Raw genomic sequence first — 23,985 nt, forward strand, 5'->3', positions numbered from 1 at the left:
TTTGTAAAGCTACATTAGAAGTTTTAGCTCAGTGAGACAGAGGCCAGTCCTCGGTGTCGAAGATTGTGAGTTCAAGCCTCAGCTTGTGCAACATTGCCATGTACCAAAACTCACCAAACTTTGCACAAAGGTCCAATCCCATGCCAGATTTACTGTGGCCGAGAACCGCCATCGCTGCAAATAAAAATAAAAAAAAAAAAAACGTTGCAAATAAAAAAGAAAAACGCTGCGTTGCAAATAAAAAAAAGCAACGATCGCTGCAAATAAAAAAAAATGCTGCAATTAAAAAACGAAAACGCTGCGTTGCAAATAAAAAAAAGCAACGATGCAAACAAAAAAGCCAAAACGGATTTTTCATGGCAGATTTTTTTAAAATTTGTTATATTTAAGCAATAAGCTCCGAAAAGCCGTAAGTTATAGTGATTTTACAATGGTTGAGGGGCGTTCTAAAATGTAAAATCGCCGTTGTAAAATCACTGTAACTCACGGCTTCAAGGGTCTTATTGCTTTTATAAAACGGTTACCCTACATATAGCCCATAAAATAAACACACAAGAAAAAAATCAATAATTTATCCGTAATAACGCAACAATAAAACTGAGAACTATTCATTCTTCCACCAAGCGAGATAGAGTGGACAGAATGGTTGCCAAGCAACACAGACGCTAAGATTGCTTTTTCATCTAGCGCCATTCATCTGCTTTGCTTTATAGGCCTTCAGAAAGAACAACACATGCACTGCCACAGTTTCCACTTGGAGCAGCACACACTCACACACACACACACACACACACACACACACACACACACACACACACACACACACACAGAGGTCGGCTGGAGTGAGAGATGTCACAGCCACAACTCTCAGTATTCAGTTATGACATCACCACTGACATCAGCCAGACTGTAGGAGTCTGCAGGAGTTTTTCACACCTAGACTGACCTTGGTTATGACTAGAAGCACCCTCTAGAGTACTCCAAGGAAACTTAAACCTTACCTGAACCATGGGTACAAATAACTCCAAAAGTCCCGATCCACAGGAGATCGGGAACAAGGCCAGCAACCGCACACCTGGACTTACAAAGATGGACCAAACATCTTGTCCCCAAAGCGTCAATTTCTTTGGAAGCCGGACTGAAGAGCAGTGGAGGGAAACATGCTCCAGCATTTCTGATCCAGAAGTGAAGAAACAGCTGAGCACAGATCTGAAACGGTTTGTTCAAAAGGCGACAGCTGAGGCTCTCTTCCCCGCCATCAAGAAGTTTGCTAGATCATGGGGCTACATGACCCCAACTAGCACCTCCCCGCTGCCCTGCACCTCACAGGCGCCAGGGGAAGACCTCAGCCAGCTGACCACAGAGCCTCTCAAGGAGCTCTTTGGCATCACAGAGGAGAAGGTCCAGAGGGGTTTGGAAAGCTCCTTCCACCATGTTCTCTGTGATGTAGTTGGCGTGGACAGAGCCGACAGGATATCTGGACAGTTCACAGAGGTCATCGTTGAGCATGTTGTGACACAGGTGAACATGCTGTTGACAGTCTTGCAGAACTATCCAGACATCCTACGCCCTGAGTTAACCTTGCAAATGCAGGAGGGAGTTGCCAGGACCATGCAAACCTTCCTGCAAGCAAAACTAGAGGCTCTCAGGACACAGAAACGCTCGACTCTGTGTTGTCACACCAATCCCTCACAGGATACAAACACTGCCAAAGCCGTTTCCACCGTGGCAGAGGAGCTGCCTCAGAAGTCTCCAGGTGAGGCACTTTCATCTCAGTGCACTTCCTTTAGCCACTTGACGCCTCAAGTGCATGGTAGAAATTCGGCGACGTCTCTCGTACCCGTAGAGATCACCGAGGAACAGATGCCTCAGCCATCCCACGCTGACAACCACAGCATGAAGGACACCGTTTGCTCTACTGTCAATCGTGTAAAGCCGGCCGTGGCAGAGAACAACTCTGCTCTGCCCACGGACAACAAACATGGTGACAACCCAGAGCTGGACGGTCAGTCTCTAATGATTGCTTGCTGCAGGACCTGCAATAATCTCCTGGAAGAGGTTTTGCAGTCCATTAAAAACTGGGTGGCGAGGTCAAAGAAGAAGGACACAGCTGCCAGGAGGGCGCTCGTATCTTCTCTCGACTTGTTGGTGTCAGTCTTTAACAAGCCTGAAACACCCGAGAAAGAAAGGCCGTCCTCAACAGAATCTGAATGCTCAGACATCTGGGAGAGGCTGGAGGATTTCTACCATGTGGCTAGGACTCCTCAGTCCTGTGTCATGTCTGAGCTGGATTTCTGTCCAATCCGGGCCTACTACACTGATATGGACGAGTGCCACACTGTGGAGTGGTCCTCTGTGCAGTCTGTTCAGCAAACAATGTCCAAAATAGCTGACACCATCATGGATGAGGTGGGCAGCAAAGACCCCGTCCAGGACATCCCGGCCTCACCACAGACGCTGCAGATGCTGCTGTCCAGTGGAGCGATTCGCTGTTCTTCAGCGACGCTCACTGACAGAATCTGCTCTGTGATTGAGGGCGAGAACCTGCAGACTCAGGAAATGTTCCTGATGGCCAGTCAAACAATTTCTGAGTCTGTGTTCCCGAAGACAGTGGAACTGGAAGTCCCAGGCACATCCAGGGATGACCCCGGCGACCTCAGGCAGATGTTTGCAGAGGAGCTTTTAAAACGGCTTCTTAGTCTTCCTCTGAGCCTGTGCCAGAGCCCGGCTCATCATCTGACCGACACTTCAGATGACGCCTCTGAGACGCCCTCCCAGACCCTCGGCCAGACCGCCACGGCCGAGGCTCCCACAGAATCTCCAGCCGAAGGCAAGGAAGACGCCAAGCAGGATCGCAAGACCAAGAGCTGCTTCAGGTGGATCCTCAAATTCTTCTCAAAAAACAAGAAGAAGAAGAAGGAGAAGGAGAAGGAGGTTCCTGCTGAGAACCCGGCTGCTCCCGAGGACCAGGCCTCTACCGCCAGAACCAAAATGTTCTCCTGCATGGTGAGAACATTCATCTGAGGTCTGTGCTGCTCAGTGGTGGTTCGACCTATGTTGCCCTAAAAGCTGAACTCCCTCCAGGGTCTTCAACAACAACAAGATAGACCCTGACGGCTGTTCACACACACACACACACACACACACACACACACACACACTGCAAAACCCTCTTCCCCAATCCATCAGATACCTCAACTCCCAGTAACCTCTCCCCAACACACACACACACACACACACACACACACACACACACACTACAAAACACTCTTCCCCCAATCCATCAGACACCTCAACTCCCAGTAACCTCTCCCCAACACACACACACACACACACACACACACACACACACATACAATGTGTTGGTAATAAACAGTCGTACTCTGACTGACGTTGTGCAGTATACTCATGTTTGTTTTATAGAATGTTCATATATTTATTATTTGTTGTTTACTGTCACTTTTTAAAGTATTTTCCTTTACAGCCATCAGCAGGATGGAACAACACTTCATTCTGCTGTGCTCTCGTCCTGTGTGCAGTCTGAACCACAATCAAGTTGAATCTTGAATCTGTAATCTTGTTACACCATCTTCACCTCTGTACGTCACGTGGTTCAGTTCCTATGGGTAGCATTTCCTGTTAGCTTAGCATAAAGACTTGAAGTCTATGGGAGTCGTTAGCCTAGCTCTGTCTAGTATAAAAGAATTAAAGCTGTCAAAGATTTAAAAGTTGAAAGGCTCTGACAGCTCAGCAAATTCAGTCAGTTCCTTTCCAAAACAATGGGAGACTCATACCTACTCTACTATATACTCATGTCTGTTGTTATTTTTTGTTTACTTTTGTCAGTTCTTATTATGTGGTTGCCTTGAAAAGGAAACACATCTTATTTTTTATTACATCTGTGGAAGTGAAAAGAGCTGAAGAAATATTTAAACACACACACGCACGCACGCACGCACGCACGCACACACACACACACATATATATATATATATATATATATATATATATATACATTGAGAGGTACATATATATATACAGTACAGGCCAAAAGTTTGGACACACCTTCTCATTCAATGTGTTTTCTTATTTTTCATGACTATTTACATTGTAGATTCTCACTGAAGGAATCAAAACTATGAATGAACACATGTGGAGTTATGTACTTAACAAAAAAAGGTGAAATAACTGAAAACATGTTTTATATTCTAGTTTCTTCAAAATAGCCAACCTTTGCTCTGATTACTGCTTTGCACACTCTTGGCATTCTCTCGATGAGCTTCAAGAGGTAGTCACCTGAAATGGTTTTCCAACAGTCTTGAAGGAGTTCCCAGAGATGCTGAGCACTTGTTGGCCCTTTTGCCTTCACTCTGCGGTCCAGCTCACCCCAAACCATCTGGACTGGGTTCAGGTCCGGTGACTGTGGAGGCCAGGTCATCTGCCGCAGCACTCCATCACTCTCCTTCTTGGTCAAATAGCCCTTACACAGCCTGGAGGTGTGTTTGGGCTCATTGTCCTGTTGAAAAATAAATGATCATCCAACTAAACGCAAACCGGATGGGATGGCATGTCGCTGCAGGATGCTGTGGTAGCCATGCTGGTTCAGTGTGCCTTCAATTTTGAATAAATCCCCAACAGTGTCACCAGCAAAGCACCCCCACACCATCACACCTCCTCCTCCATGCTTCATAGTGGGAACCAGGCATGTGGAATCCATCCGTTCACCTTTTCTGCATCTCACAAAGACACGGCGGTTGGAACCAAAGATCTCAAATTTGGACTCATCAGACCAAAGCACAGATTTCCACTGGTCTAATGTCCATTCCTTGTGTTTCTTGGCCCAAACAAATCTCTTCTGCTTGTTGCCTCTCCTTAGCAGTGGTTTCCTAGCAGCTATTTGACCATGAAAGCCTGATTGGCGCAGTCTCCTCTTAACAGTTGTTCTAGAGATGGGTCTACTGCTAGAACTCTGTGTGGCATTTATCTGCTCTCTGATCTGAGCTGCTGATAACTTGCGATTTCTGAGGCTGGTGACTCGGATGAACTTGTCCTCAGAAGCAGAGGTGACTCTTGGTCTTCCTTTCCTGGGTCGGTCCTCATGTGTGCCAGTTTCGTTGTAGCGCTTGATGGTTTTTGCGACTCCACTTGGGGACACATTTAAAGTTTTTGCAATTTTTCGGACTGACTGACCTTCATTTCTTAAAGTAATGATGGCCACTCGTTTTTCTTTAGTTAGCTGATTGGTTCTTGCCATAATATGATTTTTAACAGTTGTCCAATAGGGCTGTCGGCTGTGTAGTAACCTGACTTCTGCACAACACAACTGATGGTCCCAACCCCATTGATAAAGCAAGAAATTCCACTAATTAACCCTGATAAGGCACACCTGTGAAGTGAAAACCATTTCAGGTGACTACCTCTTGAAGCTCATCGAGAGAATGCCAAGAGTGTGCAAAGCAGTAATCAGAGCAAAGGGTGGCTATTTTGAAGAAACTAGAATATAAAACATGTTTTCAGTTATTTCACCTTTTTTTGTTAAGTACCTAACTCCACATGTGTTCATTCATAGTTTTGATTTCAGGCACTCCAAAAAAAAAAAAAAAAAAAAAAAAATATTGCTGGAATATATTAGCAATTCAATGTTCAGGCATTCCCAAAATGTCTGTGTCTAGTGTGTCATATTACTACAAGTGTGGTTATGTTACTACCGGTGTGTTATGTTACTACAGGTGTGTTATGTTACTACAGGTGTGCTGTTATGTTACTACAGGTGTGTTATATTACTACAGGTGTGGTTATGTTACTACAGGTGTGTTATATTACTACAGGTGTGTTATGTTACTAAAGGTGTGTTATGTTACTACAGGTGTGCTGTTATGTTACTACAGGTGTGCTATATTACTACAGGTGTGGTTATGTTACTACAGGTGTGTTATGTTACTACAGGTGTGCTGTTATGTTACTACAGGTGTGTTATGTTACTACAGGTGTGTTATATTACTACAGGTGTGCTGTTATGTTACTACAGGTGTGTTATGTTACTAAAGGTGTGTTATGTTACTACAGGTGTGCTGTTATGTTACTACATGTGTGGTGTTCTGTTACTACAGGTGTGGTGTTACGGTATGTTGTTTCATCCAAAACAACTTCAACAATTTTGTTTAAATCATAGATATGTCTTACAGGTTTTATACAGCTACAAACTGACCCCAAAGATAATAGGAGGGCTAATTTATTAAAGCCATTTCAATTTTTTTCCAATTAGTTTGCAGACCCTGAAGGATTTTTGTTGGTATCTTTCTTTCTTTTCCCTACATTTTATTATTTGTTGTCCATTGTAATGTATTTTTATATTATTTATTATACTTAGGTATATTTACAGAACATTTTCTAATGAAAAATGTAAACATGTAACATGTTAACCTCATGTATTTGACCTGAATTTAATCAAACAAAGAACATGGGGGAAAAACTCACTCTTCAAGCGTAAAAAACACAGCTTCTAACTTGTGTCCTCTCGGTCAAAGTGCGCATGCGCGGCAGCTTGTGCAGCCAGCCAATAGTGCAAGTCGCACACTGATGACATTTCAAGTAGAGGAGGTGCAGGTTTGCCACGTCGGTCTCTGTGTAGTGCATTACACTGTTGCTCCTCCAGCCCCAGGGCTAAGTTTTTAACCCGTTTCGGCTTTTAAAACGGTCTTAAAGCAGCGCCGCAGCGTTGAGGTCGGCGGCGCGGGTCCTCGCCACGGCAGCGCGGCTGGATATCGAAGGCGGAAGGCGGAGAAATGCTCGGTGCTGTCTGGACTCGGCAGCCTGGAAGCCACACAACTGACTGATGCATCCTCGTTTAGTTCACCCTCCGTGTGTTGTCCATGTTGTGTGAGTAAATATTTAAATTTTCGATGTCGTGTCGTTGCAGCGTGCCACACACAAGGTCGCTTCAGGTGTGTGTTTTGTGCGGCTTGCCTAAAAGTGTGTTCCTAAGTTGTGCTGCCGTGGAAAATGACAGCGCTGCGTGATGTCACGACTCAGACAGGTCTGCATGTCATGGCAAGCTCCGCTACAACACGGCACAAGAGGCTCCCGAACAGCCCAGCGACAGCACAAAAAGTACCGCACCGACTCACACAGACTGACGGACAGTACGAGGCGCGGCTACCGCCACCTTTTCGCCGTCTTGCTTCGCCATAACTAAAACACTTTGAAAGGATGTGACAGGTGGGAAAGTTTCGCCCTTCAGTTTAGCAGCAGGACACGTCGTGGGCATTTTCTTTGACGTCCTCTCATCCCGCTGCTGTAACGCATGCTTCATCCTTTCAGTTCCTGTTTTCGCGTTTGTCTTTCTTTCAGCGTTACTGTTAGTTTTAGTTGAAACACCAGGCGAGTTTATATATTTAGGAACTTTATTTTGATGACACTTTCAGTTTTACAGCCAACGCAATGCAAATAGAATAATGAGTGCAACGCTTGTATCTGAACAGGAAATTGTATTCACACGATGTAAGCACGAACATTGAAGAGACTGTTTACAGAAGTCTTGCTGAAAGTGTTTGAACTTTTCATGTGTGCATGGTATGGGCAACTGCTGTATACATGGAATTATAAACTTGGTCAGTGACATTTTTAGGAAAGAGCAGAGACAACTGGCATTTATGTATAAAATGCAGGTGAAACAAAAAGCTGGATAGATTGTGTCTGATCCTGTTGATCCCTCGTCAAAGAATTCATGAAACTGCCCTCGGGGAAGACCCTATAGATCCTCTACAGCAACCAAGAACATTTAGTCTTGAATACCAACTGCAGTAGCTCTGCTATTGTCTGTACTGTGCATGTTGTGTCTCCCTTATTGCATGTGTTGTAATTTACTATGGAGTGTTTAACCAACTTGTGAAGCCAATGGCAAATTTTCACATTTGTGGAAAACAAAGATGATCTAACCAGCGCCTTGCAGTATAGTGTAACGCTATGAAAGCTGTTGGCTGTGCAGAACGGCGACAGCGTGCTGTATTAATCATCGCCTTCATGTTCATAGGCTGAGTCAGTTTAAGGACATATAGCCACTGAAAACTTGCATATGTGGTTTCCAGCTGTCATCTCTGTCTGGGGCGGGACTACCAAACATTATTTATTCCCCATTAAGAGAGAATGGTGCCACAAAGGCCCATTATTACTGCCCTCATAAATAAAGTATGCGTTTTGAATATCCGATGAAGTCACAAATTATTTGGAGTGCAGGTTCAGAAGAAAACCTTTATAGTTTTTCTCTCCAGTCAATGCATTTAATGAGTGAAGAGCTATACAGAATGAATATATTTTTTTCTTCAGAATGACCAGGGGATGCTGCAGTCTATGAAAAGGGTACCTGCATGTTGTGCATATCACTGGGGTGAGAGTCACTGGAGGCCCCTTGATACCATATTATCACAATACTAAAGTTCAGGATACAAAACATTTTACAATATTCTGAGTATTGCGATAACATGTATTGTGATATATCATGATTTATGACCTTTTTTTCAACTGCAATTTACATCCCCAAGGGAAAACTCTGTCAACATCTGTTTTTATCTAATAGGTTCAAGCTTTCATTCTGTTTATCTCACCTCAGTCACTTTTATTGCAGCAACATGGGGCTGTCAAACAGACAGACTGACCAACTCTGTCATAAAAACCTGTCATAAATGTTGCATCGACTCTTGGCGATACAATATCCATACTTTGTGTCTGTTTATCGATATAATATTGCCACACATAATATTGTGATACTGTGCTGTATCAATTTTTTCACCTGATGCCTACTTATCACTGTGGCAGAAACTGCTGCTGTAAAATAAAGTCTTGTTTTTTATGTGTTTTAATATCAGTTGTGATCCCATATACCCTCTTAGTCTGAAAACACAAGGACAATACTGTTGCGGTAAAATAAATAAAAACTGACTTAGGCCTTTTGTATCAGTTTTAATTAAACATAAACTAGACCTACATAATCCTTGTGTGAACTAGGTTAAATCATGTAGGCTAAATACATCAAGAGGTGAAAGTTAAAATACACTTGTTGGAAGACAATAGTAACAGTAAATTGGATGAAACCTTTTGGACTACACCTACATTATCCTAATATACAGTATAGTGGGCAACAGAATATGACAGACATCACAAAGCATGCAGAAGTGCCTGCTTTAAGCTTTTTGAAACATACCACTTCTGGACTCATAGTTATCAAGTGTCTCAGGGATGGAGAATTGGTCAGAACTGGCCCAAATTTTTGAGTAATGCTAATCTGGTAAAAAATAGAGGATTTTTAAAAATGCGAAACCAATTATTACTGACCCAGGCTGTTGTTTTTGATGGATTTTTTAATCCAATGTTTATTGAAATTTAATCCAAACAAAATGTTGGCAAATGAAAAAAAAAAAAAAAACACAGCAAATACAGTTCATCTTTTCATTTCTTTTTCATGTTTTTGTGTTGTCTACTGTTATTCCTCAGATTAAGAGCTCAATTAGTCAACTGAAGAATGAAAATATATGTTTTTGGTGGTTGGCCTCCCCATTTGTTTATTTTTGGACTGGTCATATGAAGTCTGAGGAGACATCTTTTGGCCGTGGTACTGGTCACTGAAAAAATGCTGTGTTTGTTTGCATCTTCTGCTTTATGTTAAAAAATAACTGTCTGAGGCTAATATTGTTCAGTAAGCTTGTACATTTTTTGTGATGCAGACAGGTGGCGGTGTTAGGGGCTGGTGTATTCATGCTGTGTGTGACAGTGGTTCAGTTTGGGGCTGTAGAGAATCTGGATGGTGTGCTTGTGCTGTTGGACGGCCTGGGGCGAAGTCCAGGGCCACTTTTTTGTCCCAGGCTGTCTGTGGCAACCAGCATGCAGCATGGATGGTAGTCCAGTCATTTTATGAAAAAAACCTAGGACAAATTGCAAGAGAAGCAAACTCAACTGATTTTGTATCCTCAGTGTGTCCTGAGTGAGGGGAAAAAAGTCCCAAGAAATCCCATTGGTGGAAAGTTTTGAAAATCACCTATATATGACCATATAATACCAAGAAACACCCTTTTTAACACACAGGGGAAAGGGGTTCAAAATTTTACTTTCAGATATCACTATAAAAACTCACAAGTTGATTACACACACAAAGACGAGAAAAAAAGTCATTTACAAGTTCTTTGAATTATTCTGTTTATACATGCATATCACACATTATCTGATTTGATATGCACTAATTGGAATAAATGCGAGAACAGATATTTAAACAGTGAATTAAAAGGTTACTATATATAACTATATATATAGTAACCTTTTAATTCACAGAACAGATATTTTAACAGTGAATTAAAAGGTTACTATATATATAGTAACCTTGAATTAAAAGGTTACTATATAACAGTGAGTTAAAAGGTTACTATAGCCTATATATAGTAACCTTTTAATTCACTGTTTAAATATCTGTTCTGGCATTTATTCCAATTAGCGCATATCAAATCAGATAATGTGTGATATGCATGTGTAAACAGAATAATTCAAAGAACTTGTAATTGACTTTTTTTCTTGTATTTGTGTGTGTAATCAACTTGTGAATTTTTATAGTGATATCTGAAAGTAAAATTTTGAACCCTTTTCCCCTGTGTGTTAAAAAGGGTGTTTCTTGGTATTATATGGTCATATATAGGTGATTTTCAAAACTTTTCACCAATGGGATTCCTTTGGACTTTTTTCCCTCACTCAGGACAAACTGAGGATACAAAATCAGTTGAGTTTGCTTCTCTTGCAATTTGTCCTACGTTATCCCAATTTTGGCCTAAAACATACTCCTAGCTCAGTAGAGGAGCTCATGTAAAAAAAAAAAAAAAGGAAGAAGAAATGAACATGAACTTGTTCATTTTTGGGACTGTGAACTCATTTCAAAATTCAAAATTGTGAACTAGTTTGGTGTGAACTGAACTTTGAGCTTGTTCTTGTGAAGTGTGAACTTGCACAACACTGCACTTAGGTGATGATGTTGCTTCAAGAGACCTTCTGAATGCTTTGTTAATTATATGCCTTTGAATGCTGAGAGTAAGCAGGTTGTCATTCTGTCTAAAGACTGCACCCATACTTATGAGTAACTCCTGCCCTGTTGAAGGTATGGTAATGCTAATTAATCAATTGGCATACTCTTGGCCTTCCATGAAACATTTTAGCCCATCCCTGGTCTGCAGTCTTCTTGTACTACACTGACCCTGACAGAGCAGCACCATATGCAGCCATATCTGAACCTACAAGATGATGGCCAATCTGGTCACATCAAAGTGCACTTAGAGCACACAATGTATGTAAAAGCCTCAACCTGACAGCTTTGGTACTTACAGAATTTGGCAGGAGATGTGTTTCCTCTGTTATTTGACTTGGTTTTACATTATGTATTAATTTAAGGGACATTAAGGACCCCATGAAATAGGCTCTTACTTTCTTATTTTATGCAGTTCCAGTTGAAACAGGATGTTTGGGTGGCATATAGTGCAGGTAAGGATCATTCACAAGTATAAAACAATAGTATATCAGTTTTGAAGGGATAGGTTAATGAGAAGGAATGTTTGAAGATTTGTGAAAGTCTTACTGGTTGAAGTTTTAATTTACACCCACTAGTGCAGGATGATGTCACTGTTTAAGATACTATGTTTTACAGGGAGTAATCGTGAGGTCATTTCATGGGGATTTTAAGATACTCTGCTTATCAGTCACTTCATGTAGACATATTGCTATTATTTGTCATGGTTTGTGCACACACCTCCTGGAGATTGTTGTCCAACATGAGCTTAATCAGGGAGAGTGCATGCACACAGTTCCAGGTGCTATTGATAAAGGGAATGTGCACACTCAAAGGCCATCCCTGAACACCTGTCTCTAACATCCAGTTGATGTTTTCTGTGACAGTAGCCACGTCTCGTGCATGTTTACAGGCAGGTGAGCATGCAGAGCCTGCTGGATATGAGGTTTCCTTTCGTGTCAAGCAGCTAAAAATTTGCATCATGATGTGTTTGAGTTAATTTGCCTTATATGACATTCTGTGTCCTGAAATGTGACTATTGCACATGTGCATATTGCGATTTCGATGTTGAAACGATATATCATGCAGCCCTAAGACCCAGGGATAACCAGAGGGGCTTCACTTTAGGACCTCAGGTCACGTGCAGGCAAATATGCTCACACAGAGTCTGATGTATTGAGGTCCAAGTCCATTTTTTTATTTAGTTTATTGAATTTTGTGTATTTTTACATTATTGTGGCATAACTAGTGGCACCTTAAATATTTAGGATGCTTTTGTTCACTCTCCTTTCTGTCTGTATGTGCAATATCTAGTTTCTTCCTTCCAGACATGTCCACATTTTAGCTGTCCTGTAACATGCTTGCCAAAAATGGCATCTGAGCTGAACAGCTCAAATATCAAGTCTGTCAAATGACTCTAACTTCATCTTTGATAATGGTGTGACATACACCGTCAAAGGCCTAGTTAGTCAAGGGAGTTGCAAACACCACAACATTAGTTTACATAGTACCCTCCAGCTAACTGCTGCCTTATCTCCTGAAACTGCTTCCCATCATTCAGATTTGTATCGTATCACTACCCTAGCCTTTTGATTGGCTTCTGAGGAGATGTTTGTATTGCTTCCTCATCTATCTATGTAAAACATTTTGCCTACCAGCTTCCCATTGACATTTGATATGCTCATCGACCTACTCTGCTTAAATATCTTTCTTCCTCAGTTTAAGTTATCACTTTATTCAGCTTTCTTTAGCAAAGCACAAGGAGCTGTAGTCTTTATGGTTGTATATCCATCTACGCCCTGTTGACTGGAGGTGCATCTCCCTGTTGCTTTGCCCCTGCTTCCACCCACATTGATGCTCCAGTGGTTATCTGCATCGTCATAGGGAAAGGTGAACAGTGCACCTGCCATAATTACTACCTATTTTTCCTACTTGAGTCCAACCTATTCCTAAGTCGCCAGGTCGTAGTTTTATCTGAATATTTTGGAAATAGGCAGTATTCTTGGTGTTACTTGGAACCCTGAATAAACAGAAAGCTTCCTACAATTGTTTATGTGATACAGAGCCAAATGCACTAACAAGGTCCAAAAAACATTTCTTTTCTCTTGTTTATTTGACTAAATTTCATGCCAAATCATGCTTGTGTGTTCTAAGTGTGGCATATGGGCCCTTATTGTGGTTTCAGAGTGGGCCTTTGCCCCCTCACTTTTTTTTTGTTTTGTATCAGAATTGAACTCTGTTTGCATTTGTTGCACCTTCACACCACTAGATGTGGAACCCTTAGCCTTCCCTGCGGTGGGCAGTTACCATGGAGACCAAGCTCGAGACCAACTGAAATAAATTCGGTTGTCTTGAGCAAGGTGTAAATCTTGTGTGTCCCCCGTTTTCTGCCCATAGGTATGATCTCAAACCTTTTTTTTTTTTTTTTTTTCAGTGATTTGTGTCATGGACATTTCCATTTGAATCTGAGTGTGTGTTGATGAGTGGTGTGTCCAAGATGTATTGGGAACAGATTTAATGAGTGTTTGAAAGTATCTACGAGCTCGCAGCAGTTAGCCAGCAGCTAGCCAGTTGTAACTGTAACACTACCAGTTACTGCAGCACCGCTGCAAGTGACTGTCAGTAGCCTGTTGTTTAGGATGTGTTTTGTCATTGCCTGGGTGTATGTATGTTTCTCGATAATATATCACTCTTATTTATCAGAATTTTGTATTGTACATTTAGCTATGTAACAGTGGTATTTTTGATGATTTTATGTGTGCCATTTACTGCTGGAGATGCATGGTATATGTCTGTATGCTGTATGATGCAGAGACTTTGATCGATTTATTGCCTAGTTGCATTGGTGAAGGCACTGGAGACATACAAAAAAAAAGATTTTGTTACTAAAATAAATTCCGTTGTCTTGAGCAAGATGTAAATCTTGTGTGTCTCCCGTTTTCTGCCCACAGACAGCTTTTTCTATTAAATATGTCACCCGTGGAGTCAGCTCACACTTCATATGTGTAATATAAGCATCCAGTGTGGCTTGGTATTCCAGTTTTTGCAGCGTTATGTCACCTGACTTAGGTTTATGCCTATTTGTTTATGCCTAAAATTTGTTTGTGCACACAAATTTGTTTGTGCCTAAAAACTCTTCTCATAGGAGATCTCCTCGCTAAACTATGATTTACAAATAGTGTGTTAGCTTTACTTTCTTCCACAGATTTTTACAAAATCACTTAGAACTAACTTTGGATTATCCCAGGAATCTGTCAAAGAGGAAATTTCATGTTGGAAGGCTCCATCAGCTAATGATATATGCTTTGCTAATGGGTCTAAGTGACCTGCAGGTGCTGGCAGTCTAATAAACAACTTTGGGAGTGGGGTGCATTTTATTTTCACATTTTTATGTATCAGGTAATTTTTTATGCTTATTTGTTAACTACAGTTTCATTATCTTGACCACTGTAAACATCTACATCTACAATGCCAACATATGCCACAAAACTCAAGGACTCACTTAAAGATAAAAGTTCTCCACTTGCTATCAAAGTTCCCTGATGCCCTTCTCATGATTGGGGTTGATTTTTAACATGGTTTAACTCTTCATGTGATAAACAGCCTTTTGCCCCAGGGTAATATTTTTCCAAACCTTAACTGATCACAAAGCTGTTATCAATATGAATGCATTTATAAGGGTTTCAAAGCATAGTAGGTTCTCTTGCTGTCTTGAGTAATTACCTCTGTTGAATCAGCTATGAAAAATATCTAACTTTGTATAAATTTACTGCAACCCCAAAGCAATTTGCCTTGGGTTTTGGAGGCCTTTCCACTGATGTTGGGGCTTTGTTAAAAGAAATAACCACCATCTCAGTTATCTATTAGTGGTACCACTTGAGTAACTGTTGAGGAAGATCTGCTTTACATTTTCCTCCAAAAACAGGACACTCATTGTTTGGAGCCGATGTTGCCTCAGTGCCTTCTGTGATTCTATTGTGGAATAGCTTGGTCAGCAATATTTGCTAGAAAATGGTTCCAGGTTTTTAAATTCAAAATAAAATTTGATATTTCTTATAAAATAAAAAAAACAAAAGACACTGTTTTGGCATATTCTGTCACTGTACCTGCATGTTATCTCCACTGGTTTATTGAAATTCGTCTTTGTGATGAAGATGATCCTGATAGTCTTTAAACTGACTTGTAATCAGCTTAATGACTCTCATCATTCAGTTGCAAAGACTGGAAGAAAAACAATTACTGTACATAAGGTGAAGGTAATATACAAGGTACAACACAGAAAAATTGATTGATTAATTTAGGAGAAATGTAAGTGAAAACAGTCCAGGATGAATTATGTGAATGTTTTGGTCCAATACTGCACTGACAGCAAAAAGAAATACCCCTTATAAACTAGACATGACAGATTTCACAAGGGTTGGAATTAAAAAATAAACACATTCTTGCTAAGAGCAGGTCAAATTTGTTTACTTTAATAGCGCTAGCTGTTCCTCTCCTCCTTTCTGTTTACACAGTGGTAAAGTGAATCCAAAAGGTAAATATGGCAGTTTGGGTTGGATTTATTGCCTAATTATAGCCTACAGGTACTCAAATATGCTTAAGGAGGTGGGCGAGGTTATTGAGTGCAGCCTTAGGAAGGTAAAATCGAGATCTTGTGGCATCATATCACATCGTATCATTGGGTTACAATACACCAAGTAAAATCTGGTGTGCACTTGCGGAAAGGCTCAATGGATGCCGTGCGATCATAGAACATGGAGATGATTGATTCTTTTCACTGAGGCATCCGCTGTCCGCCTTGGGTTTGAATAAGTAATGTTACTATAACCTTAACATTTAGTTCCAGTTGACATAGCTACCAAACCAGTGGTCGAAAAAAAATAATTCTTCAGAAACAAGGTTGAAACGTTTAGAAGTGATGTCATTCGATGCTGAGTAATATTGCGGTTACTGTTAATTGTACATTTCCAAATGGGGAAAAACAATGGGGAAGATACTTTCAGAACCTTTGACTTCACCCACTGTAAATACTGACAAAAAGCCTCACATTTGTTGGTCTTTTTTAAGTGTGTTTGTGTCCATTTTTATTTCTCTTGTACTAACTTGGTCATCTCTGCATCCTTTCCCAGTGGTCTGGGTGTATTTGGTGGCTCTTTGAGGAGAAGGGGGAGGAGTCCCAGTGGCTGTTGGTTGGCAAGCAGAGTCCGTGTAACTGGCGACCATGCCAGGAGGTCGCCGGGGTCCCAGCAGACAGCAGCTGAGTCGCTCTGCTCTGCCATCCCTGCAGACTCTGGTTGGAGGCAACATCAGCAATGGCACAGCCTTCAGGAACAGGTACACACACAAACAAAAACACGCACACGCACACACACACACACACACACACACTTACACACAAAGTTGGACCAAACATGCCTGTTATTCTGGTGTGTATTCTACGATGAGATGTGGACACGCCCAGAGTAAGGCTTCCTTGCCAAATATCAGTTGTAAAAGGCTAGCACTATCATTTTTTTCTTATCTTCAGTGGCTACCAGTAACTGTCCGCTCCTCCTGCAACAACTAAGGCACAGTGTCATCTGTTGCGTTGGCTAAAATACTGAACTGAAAAGGTCTTAACTAATTACTCCCAAATTCTCAATCTGTAGAAGTGTCCTGGGATGGAGACAGTAATGCTGCCACATTGTTTTAGAAACTGAATTCTGACATGCATCAACAGTGATCCAAAAATACTGAGATAATGTCATCTTTGTTGGTCTTCAGTCAGTTTTCCTGTTGGTAACCAGAAACACCTTGCCATGCAAACCACTTCTTCTGAAAAACATAACATCAGGATCAAAAAAGAGACTGTAATTCTCCGCCTTGTATGTATTGGTTTGTTCTTAATCCTGCAACCAGGTTTTAGGAACAGAAAAAGGCACTGTTTTAATGATAGTCTAGCTCATTGTGTGGCCAGTGGTAAGGCACAGTCATGGGCCGTGGTTACACCTGCCAGTTGTCAGTGTGACCTGGCTCATCCGATCACACCAGGACGCATTGACTGTTGGGTGTGTATGCTGTCAGGACGGACCCAGGCCACATCACAAACTCCACATGATGAGGTGGCCTGGCCTGTATTGCTATCAGATCTCAGGTATGTGTGGACATAAATCCTGGGTATTGTAAGCAGCATCATTATGTACCACACTCCGCCTGACATTGCCTCCAGGTAGCTTCCACATTCTGTGCAAGCCACCAACAGAGATCAATCAGGGAAGAAATGGGTTCAAGCAGAGCAGAAAAAAGGAAATCGAAAGTACGAAATGTTATTCAGCCACTCAGTGAAAAAGGCGGAGGTGATGATTTCCCACCCGTGCTGTGTGTGTGTATTGTGTGTAGACTACATTTTCCTCTCCACAGGGCCATAAGAATGCAGAGGAATATGCACAGTCAAGAACACATTGTGTTCTTGACTGTCCGCTGTTAGGAGCTCTACTGCCACAAATGAGCAAAATCAAGAACAGAGGGAGAGACAGACCTGTGAAGTGCAAAGTATTTTTTTTATTGAATTACTTCTTAGGGATAAAGAACTGTATCTCAAATCTTACCACAGAGCTCAGATACAAGTGTTGTGTGTGGACATGTCAATCAGACCTGATCTAAGATTGAATCTGGCAGTTCTCATTGCTGAAGTCACATTCTAACCACGGCCATGGTTGCTGTAGTACACGCACTCTTCAACCCACAGAATTTTGTGTGTGTGTGTGTGTGTGTGTGTGTGTGTTCTTTCAGGAGCAGTAATTCAGTGGGTCTGTCTGCCCCGCCTCTCTCGGCCCTCATCACTCCGGAGCCTGTCCGTCACTCAAGGATCCCCGAGCTGCCACTGGATAGCAGTCTGCTCTTTGAGTTCCTGCTCTTTGTCTATTTGCTGGTGGCTTTGTTTGTCCAGTACATAAACATCTACAGGACAGTCTGGTGGTATCCCTACAGTCACCCTGCTGCCTCTACCTCGCTTGTGAGAATACATACACGCACGCGCATGCACACACACAGTGTGAACATCCTCAGTTGACTAACATTAATTCCCTATTCACTAAATTCACTCTGATTTTCAAACTAAACAAAATCTTGAGACATAACTCTCAAATAAGTTATATATCCTATTTTGCTGTGGATCTCTGAACCGTGCAAGTAGAGTTCAACTATTGTAATGTTCCCCATTTTACCCCTCTACCTCATTGTTAAAAGTTGGATCGCACCAAGTTATTTCATTGGGCAAAAGGCATTCCATTATTGCTGATATACAGTATAACAGCAATCTGACCTTTTACTTGTATGTATAACTTCACTTTAGGCATTCTGTAATAACTGTTAATTACATTACCTGCCTTTTTCTACATTGTAACAAACTGAGCTCTGTGATAGCACAGAGATTGCCACATTTCCATAGATAACATTGGAGTTAAATTATGGATGGTCGTCAAAAGAAAATGAGGAGGTGGAAAGAAGCCTACAGGCTGCACCTTTTAATTATTGTCACTTATTTCTGTTAACTGATAAATGGAGTTGCTTAAAAGCAAGTCATGCTGTAATACTGTATATTATCATGGCTATGATTCAGTCAAAGATAATCGCATCAACTAAGTTTTGGGTCAGTGATTATCTCTAGCGAATCTACAACCAAATCACACCTGCATGATATTCTGTATAACAGCATTCCTTCTTCTGTGATATTGCTTAATCTGAATGGTTGTCTAGTCTCCCAGCATGATAGATTTTGACAGAGAACGTTCAGTTCTTATGTAATGGTGCAACAACACTGCTGAATTGTCTTCTTCATGGAAAACTAATGATAAGTTTTTCTCTCCTGTTTGCTTTAATGTGCCGTGTCCCTAAAGAACTTCCATCTGATGGACTACCACCTTGCTATCTTCATCACGGTCATGTTGGCCAGAAGACTTGTTTGGACTATAGTCTCAGAGGTAAACACATGTAGATCTAGATATACATATACATACACGCGCATTATACAAGTATCCTGCAACCTGAACATACTGTACTGGGTAGTATGCCTTTATCCAAAAACCTTTACAGTACCATGAGTGCATATATTTTAACATGATTGGTTCCAGTGGGATTGAGTCACCAGCCCGGGCAGTGTTAGCACCATGCTCTCTCTGTTAAGCTACAGGTCTTCTAATTAAGGGTGGATGTATTGTGTGTCCATCCAGGTGTCTCAGAGTGGTGGGGGATCGCTGCTCCGCTATGTGGTTCTGATTGCAGCACGGCTCAGTCTGTTAACCTTTTGTGGCTGGGTGCTCTGTTGGACCCTTGTCAACCTCTGCAAGAACCACTCTGTCCTCAACCTGCTCTTCCTGGGATACCCGTGAGTCTCAGAGAGAAGAATTTTCTTAATCTCTGTTTACTGTTCATGTTATAGGCAGACACATTCACACAGCCTGAAATGGACACGTCTTCAATAATGTTACCAGTAGGTACGGTCCAATATATCAACAGACTGTAGGTGTCGGGCGATATCGGCTAGAAATGTAACTTTTATTGCCAGTATTTGGCTGATGGTGAAATTGGTACCTGTATGACTTTAGTCTAGCAACTGTGAAATTAGCAACCAAGTAAAACTAGCATGGTTTTTGTTTTTAAAAAAAACAAAAAAAAAACAACTTGATTATCTTAAGAGAGGCTTGTTCTGCATCTGCATTTCTATTATGATTCTTACAAAATTCAAAATACTTACAAAATGATTATTGGTGCATTTGTAAGATGCACCAATAATCATTGTTTATCAAATATGTAAGACATATTTGATAAACAATCATGAGTACATAATGTGGACATGATCACCAAGCAGACAGAGGCAAGTAACAGAACAGCTAGAACAGTCTAAGTTCAGAAAAATGTGTCCCTTTACTGTCATGTAGGCTTTTAAACCAGGAAACAGCAACAACAATCATGCCCTATCATTATATAGTATCCAAAACTAGTGCAGTATAGTATCCATAGTCTCAGATGATATCTAGTCTCATATCACAATGATGATATACTGATATGTCACCCAGCCCTGACTTACCATGCCCTCGTTCAAAAACAAAAATCTGATAGCTCTGTTCTTCTGTCCTCATGCTCCACCACCACCCTTCTCTGTTCCAGGTTTGGTGTGTACGTCCCACTCTGCTGTTTTCACCAGGAGGGGGGGAAGAGCCAAACAGCGTCGGTTGATTGTGATTACCCAGTCGACCACCAGCAGACCGACCTAACAGAGGCTCCTTTCTTTCGTCCACGTGACTTCCTCTTCCTGTTACGGGAGAATCTCAGAGAGCAGTTTGCCAGCCCCCCCCACACACCCACACACACCTGCCCCCCTCACACACATTCTCACACGCCAGAGCTGATTCGCACCGAGGTGGAGGAGCTGAAGAGTGACTTCAACCGACGAATCAAGGAAGTGCTGTTCAACTCTCTGTTCAGCGCTTACTACGTCGCCTTCTTGCCCCTCTGCTTTGTCAAGGTTGGTATATTTCACTTTCACGTTCAAGTTCAGCTTTATTTAGAGCCCCAGATCACTTTTTAGCGACTCAAAGGGCTTTACAGACCCACAAGTTTCCAACAAACACAATAGGACAACACCCCCTGACTAGACTAAGCTGACAGAGGTGGCGCTGTCCTGCTGCTTTTAGATTTGAGCCTCAGACATGATCAATCACTCGATTCTCCTGCATGGTCTAGAAAACCTAGGCTGGTCTTAAGGAAACAACATTCATACCTCTCCAGTAGAGCCTTCTCTGTCCCTGGTGTGGAGTTTGCATGTTCTCCCTGTGTCTGTGTGAGTTTCTGACAGGATCTCAGATTTCCTCCCACAGTCCAAAGTCAGAGCCATTAAACTGTGGAACAGTCTGCCGATCGAGGTCAGACAAGCAACATCTTTAGTGTTTGTTAAATCGCTTCTCAAAATATTCTTTTATCATAAAGTTTTTCCGAATGCTGCTGTTTCATTTTCCCACGTTTTATGCATTTATTTTTTGTGTAACTTCATTCCCCTCTGTTATATGATCTGTTTTTTCTTTTTGTTTTGTGCTGTGTTTAAATCTTTTTTTCATTCTGTTAGGCACTTTGTAACTTTACGAAAAGTGCTATATAAATAAGTTTATTGTTAATAGGTTTGTTTAACCCTCTTGTTTAACTCCCCAAAAACACACAGATGAAATAGGGAAAAAGGGAAGACATTTTGAGAAAGGCCATGGGGAGAGAACAAAAACAAATGATAAAGAACAAGAAAACTACAAATAGAAAACATGTTAGGAAACATAGCAAAGAGAACAAAAACACCGTCAGGCAGCCCCTATTCATTTCCAACAATTTGGGCCTTTTCAGACTGTAAGGAAATGTGATTTTTTTTTCCCCCCTTTCAAATAAGATCTGCAGGACAAACTGTCCACATTGCAAGCGGTTAGGTAGGATTTGTGTGTTCAGGCAGAGTTAAGCTACCTTCCCTGGTTGCTGTGGTAATAATTTGGGTGTGTGTCCATGCAGTCCATGCACTACTGGAATTCCTCAGTCGCAGCAGGAAACATCAGAGTCAGAAGAGACTGATTCATGCAGCAGTGTTTTGTGCTGCAGATACACCAAGCTGTCCATTTTTTTGTAGTGCTCTGGACATGTCGCCATCATCATGTGTCAAGCTGCAAGTGACATTAAGGACAGCTCAACACTGTTTGGAGCGGCCAGAGTGCTCAGACTGACAGAAATTGAGCAGAAATTTGAATATGAATTGCATTTCAAGCCACATAGACATGTTGCTTCAATCTGACTTGTAAAAATTGAATCCCATTTGGGTTTTTTCCATTCTGACCTGATAAAATTAATCTGGCTCCAGTGTGTACATGCCAAAAATCAGATTTGGGCTGGCAGACTGAACAAGGCGTATTTTCTTCTCCCCTGCCAGACCGTTTCTCTTTACCTGTGCCTTATAACTTGTGTTTGTGTGGGAGTGTGAGTTCAGCTACTGTGTCTAACACACTCTTTACTTCCATAGAGTACCCAGTACTATGACATGCGATGGTCGTGTGAACACCTGATCATGGTGTGGATCAATGCGTTTGTGATGCTGATGAGTCAGCTGCTGCCTCCCAGCTACTGTGATCTCCTTCATCGTTCTGCAGCTCACTTGGGCCGCTGGCAAAAGCTAGAGCACGGCTCTTACAGCAATGCACCTCAGCATATGTGAGTGGCCCTTTGTGTACACATTAATTGACACAGAGGCATGAGATGTGGTGTTTTTTCTTACTGTATGTTGTGTTTCTGCATTCATTTTCCAGGTGGTCAGAAAGTACCATTTGGCCTCAGGGGGTGCTGGTACGACACAGTCGCTGTCTGTACAAGGCAGTAGGGCCCTATAATGTGGCAATGCCCTCGGACGTTTCCCATGCAAGGTTTTATGTGAGTAACTGTGCATATTTTTGTGTTTTAGTGCTGTGGTTTTTAAAACCATGATCCAGGGCTCCCAGCGGGTCCTCAGCAAAATGAAGACTAGTTTAATTTCATTTCATTTTAACATGACCTTATTATTATCTCATCGCTTTGATTTAAACAATTTAATACACAATATTTCTGGCCTCTGTTCCATAGTTCCTTGTTTTTGTAGTTCTTCCCATCTGAACCTCACTTCTTCTCGTTGGGTTCTCTAGTTCCTGTTCCACAAGCCATTGCGGATCCTTAACCTGTTGATCTGGATTGAGTCCAGTGTGGTCTTCTACCAGCTGTACTCTCTGCTGCGCTCTGAACGCTGGAACCACACCCTCTCCCTGGGCCTTATTCTTTTCTGCAACTACTATGTCCTTTTTAAACTTCTCCGAGACCGCATTGTCTTGGGCAAAGCCTACTCGTACCCGCTCTCCTCCAACAGCTTGGGGCTCAAGTCACACTAAAGGCAGCCTCGTGGCCGCCCCACCACCTGCTCCTCACCTATGAACTCTGAATGTCAAGGGGAGATGGGTGAATGTGAGGTAAGGTGGAAGGAGCAGGCCAGGGGTGTTGCCTAGCACCAATGCTCGGAGGGGTAGGGACGGACTGTGAACTCATAATTGTGTTTTGATACGGTTCTATTTTTCATGCAATGTTTATATATACCTATTTAAAGAATATTTTTATTTTGTATACTATTTCGGGTTACGCCGGGCATTACCATGCTGACAACATTGGTATGTTGTGTTATGTTGTTGCTAGGCGACATGAAAGTCAGGGAATGCCAGGAGGTGACTTCCGCCAAAGATGTTTTAAGTGCAGGTGGCCAATTAAATTTGGCCTCTGTAAGTCAGTTAGATCCTTTGCACACCTAGTCATTTACAGAAGATATTAATAGCAGAGGAAAGAGTTGTTCCTACATACTGATCCATCAGGTTATTCCACATTAACCCTGACAACCCTTAAAACTTACATCTGAATCCAGCGAAGCTGATGTCGACAGGATGATTTTTTTTAATATCAGCATTGGAGGTTTTCAGGGCTGTGAATAATGGTTACTGTTCTGAACAACTTCAACCCCTGATTTCAAATGTGATTTGAACCATTTGGTTGAATAAAGGAAAAACTCTGACTCTTGATCACTGTGCAGGAACAGCACCTTAGGGATTCCTATCCACCTGCCTCTGTGGGGAATGCTGTATTCTTCCTCATTCATTTTGTTACTGTATTTTTGTTCTGGGTTTCTGCTTATTTCACAGCAGTTGCTGTAAGGAAGACAGTTACAGCACCAGTCTTTACAGAGGTGTACTGGGGTGTCAGATGGTGAGGATGCATTGGTTTTGGGGCAGGTGTATGTCATAGGCATGCTTAAACTCAAAGCACCCACTTGGAGCCATGTTACCTACAGTTTGAGCCAGGGAGTGTGAACCCTTGTGATATACAGTATCCCTGCCCTGGTCATGGACAGTCCAAAGTGTAGCTTTTGAAGGACA

At 41.8% G+C, this 23,985-nt stretch overlaps 1 protein-coding gene across 1 annotated transcript; it reads left to right on the forward strand.

Moving 5' to 3' along the window:
• The first annotated feature begins 6,574 nt into the window (after positions 1 to 6,574).
• On the forward strand, positions 6,575 to 23,631 carry tmem39a (transmembrane protein 39A). The gene is made up of 9 exons (XM_030080550.1): positions 6,575 to 6,879; positions 16,165 to 16,369; positions 17,807 to 18,029; positions 18,913 to 18,996; positions 19,246 to 19,400; positions 20,183 to 20,540; positions 22,065 to 22,252; positions 22,348 to 22,468; positions 22,717 to 23,631. Exons 2-9 carry the CDS (start codon positions 16,257 to 16,259, stop codon positions 22,954 to 22,956), a joined length of 1,482 nt encoding a protein of 493 aa, XP_029936410.1. The 5' UTR covers positions 6,575 to 6,879; positions 16,165 to 16,256; the 3' UTR covers positions 22,957 to 23,631.
• The last annotated feature ends 354 nt before the right edge of the window (positions 23,632 to 23,985 follow it).

This window comes from Myripristis murdjan, chromosome 3 (assembly GCF_902150065.1).
Source record: "Myripristis murdjan chromosome 3, fMyrMur1.1, whole genome shotgun sequence".
In the NCBI taxonomy this organism is placed as follows: Eukaryota; Metazoa; Chordata; class Actinopteri; order Holocentriformes; family Holocentridae; genus Myripristis; species Myripristis murdjan.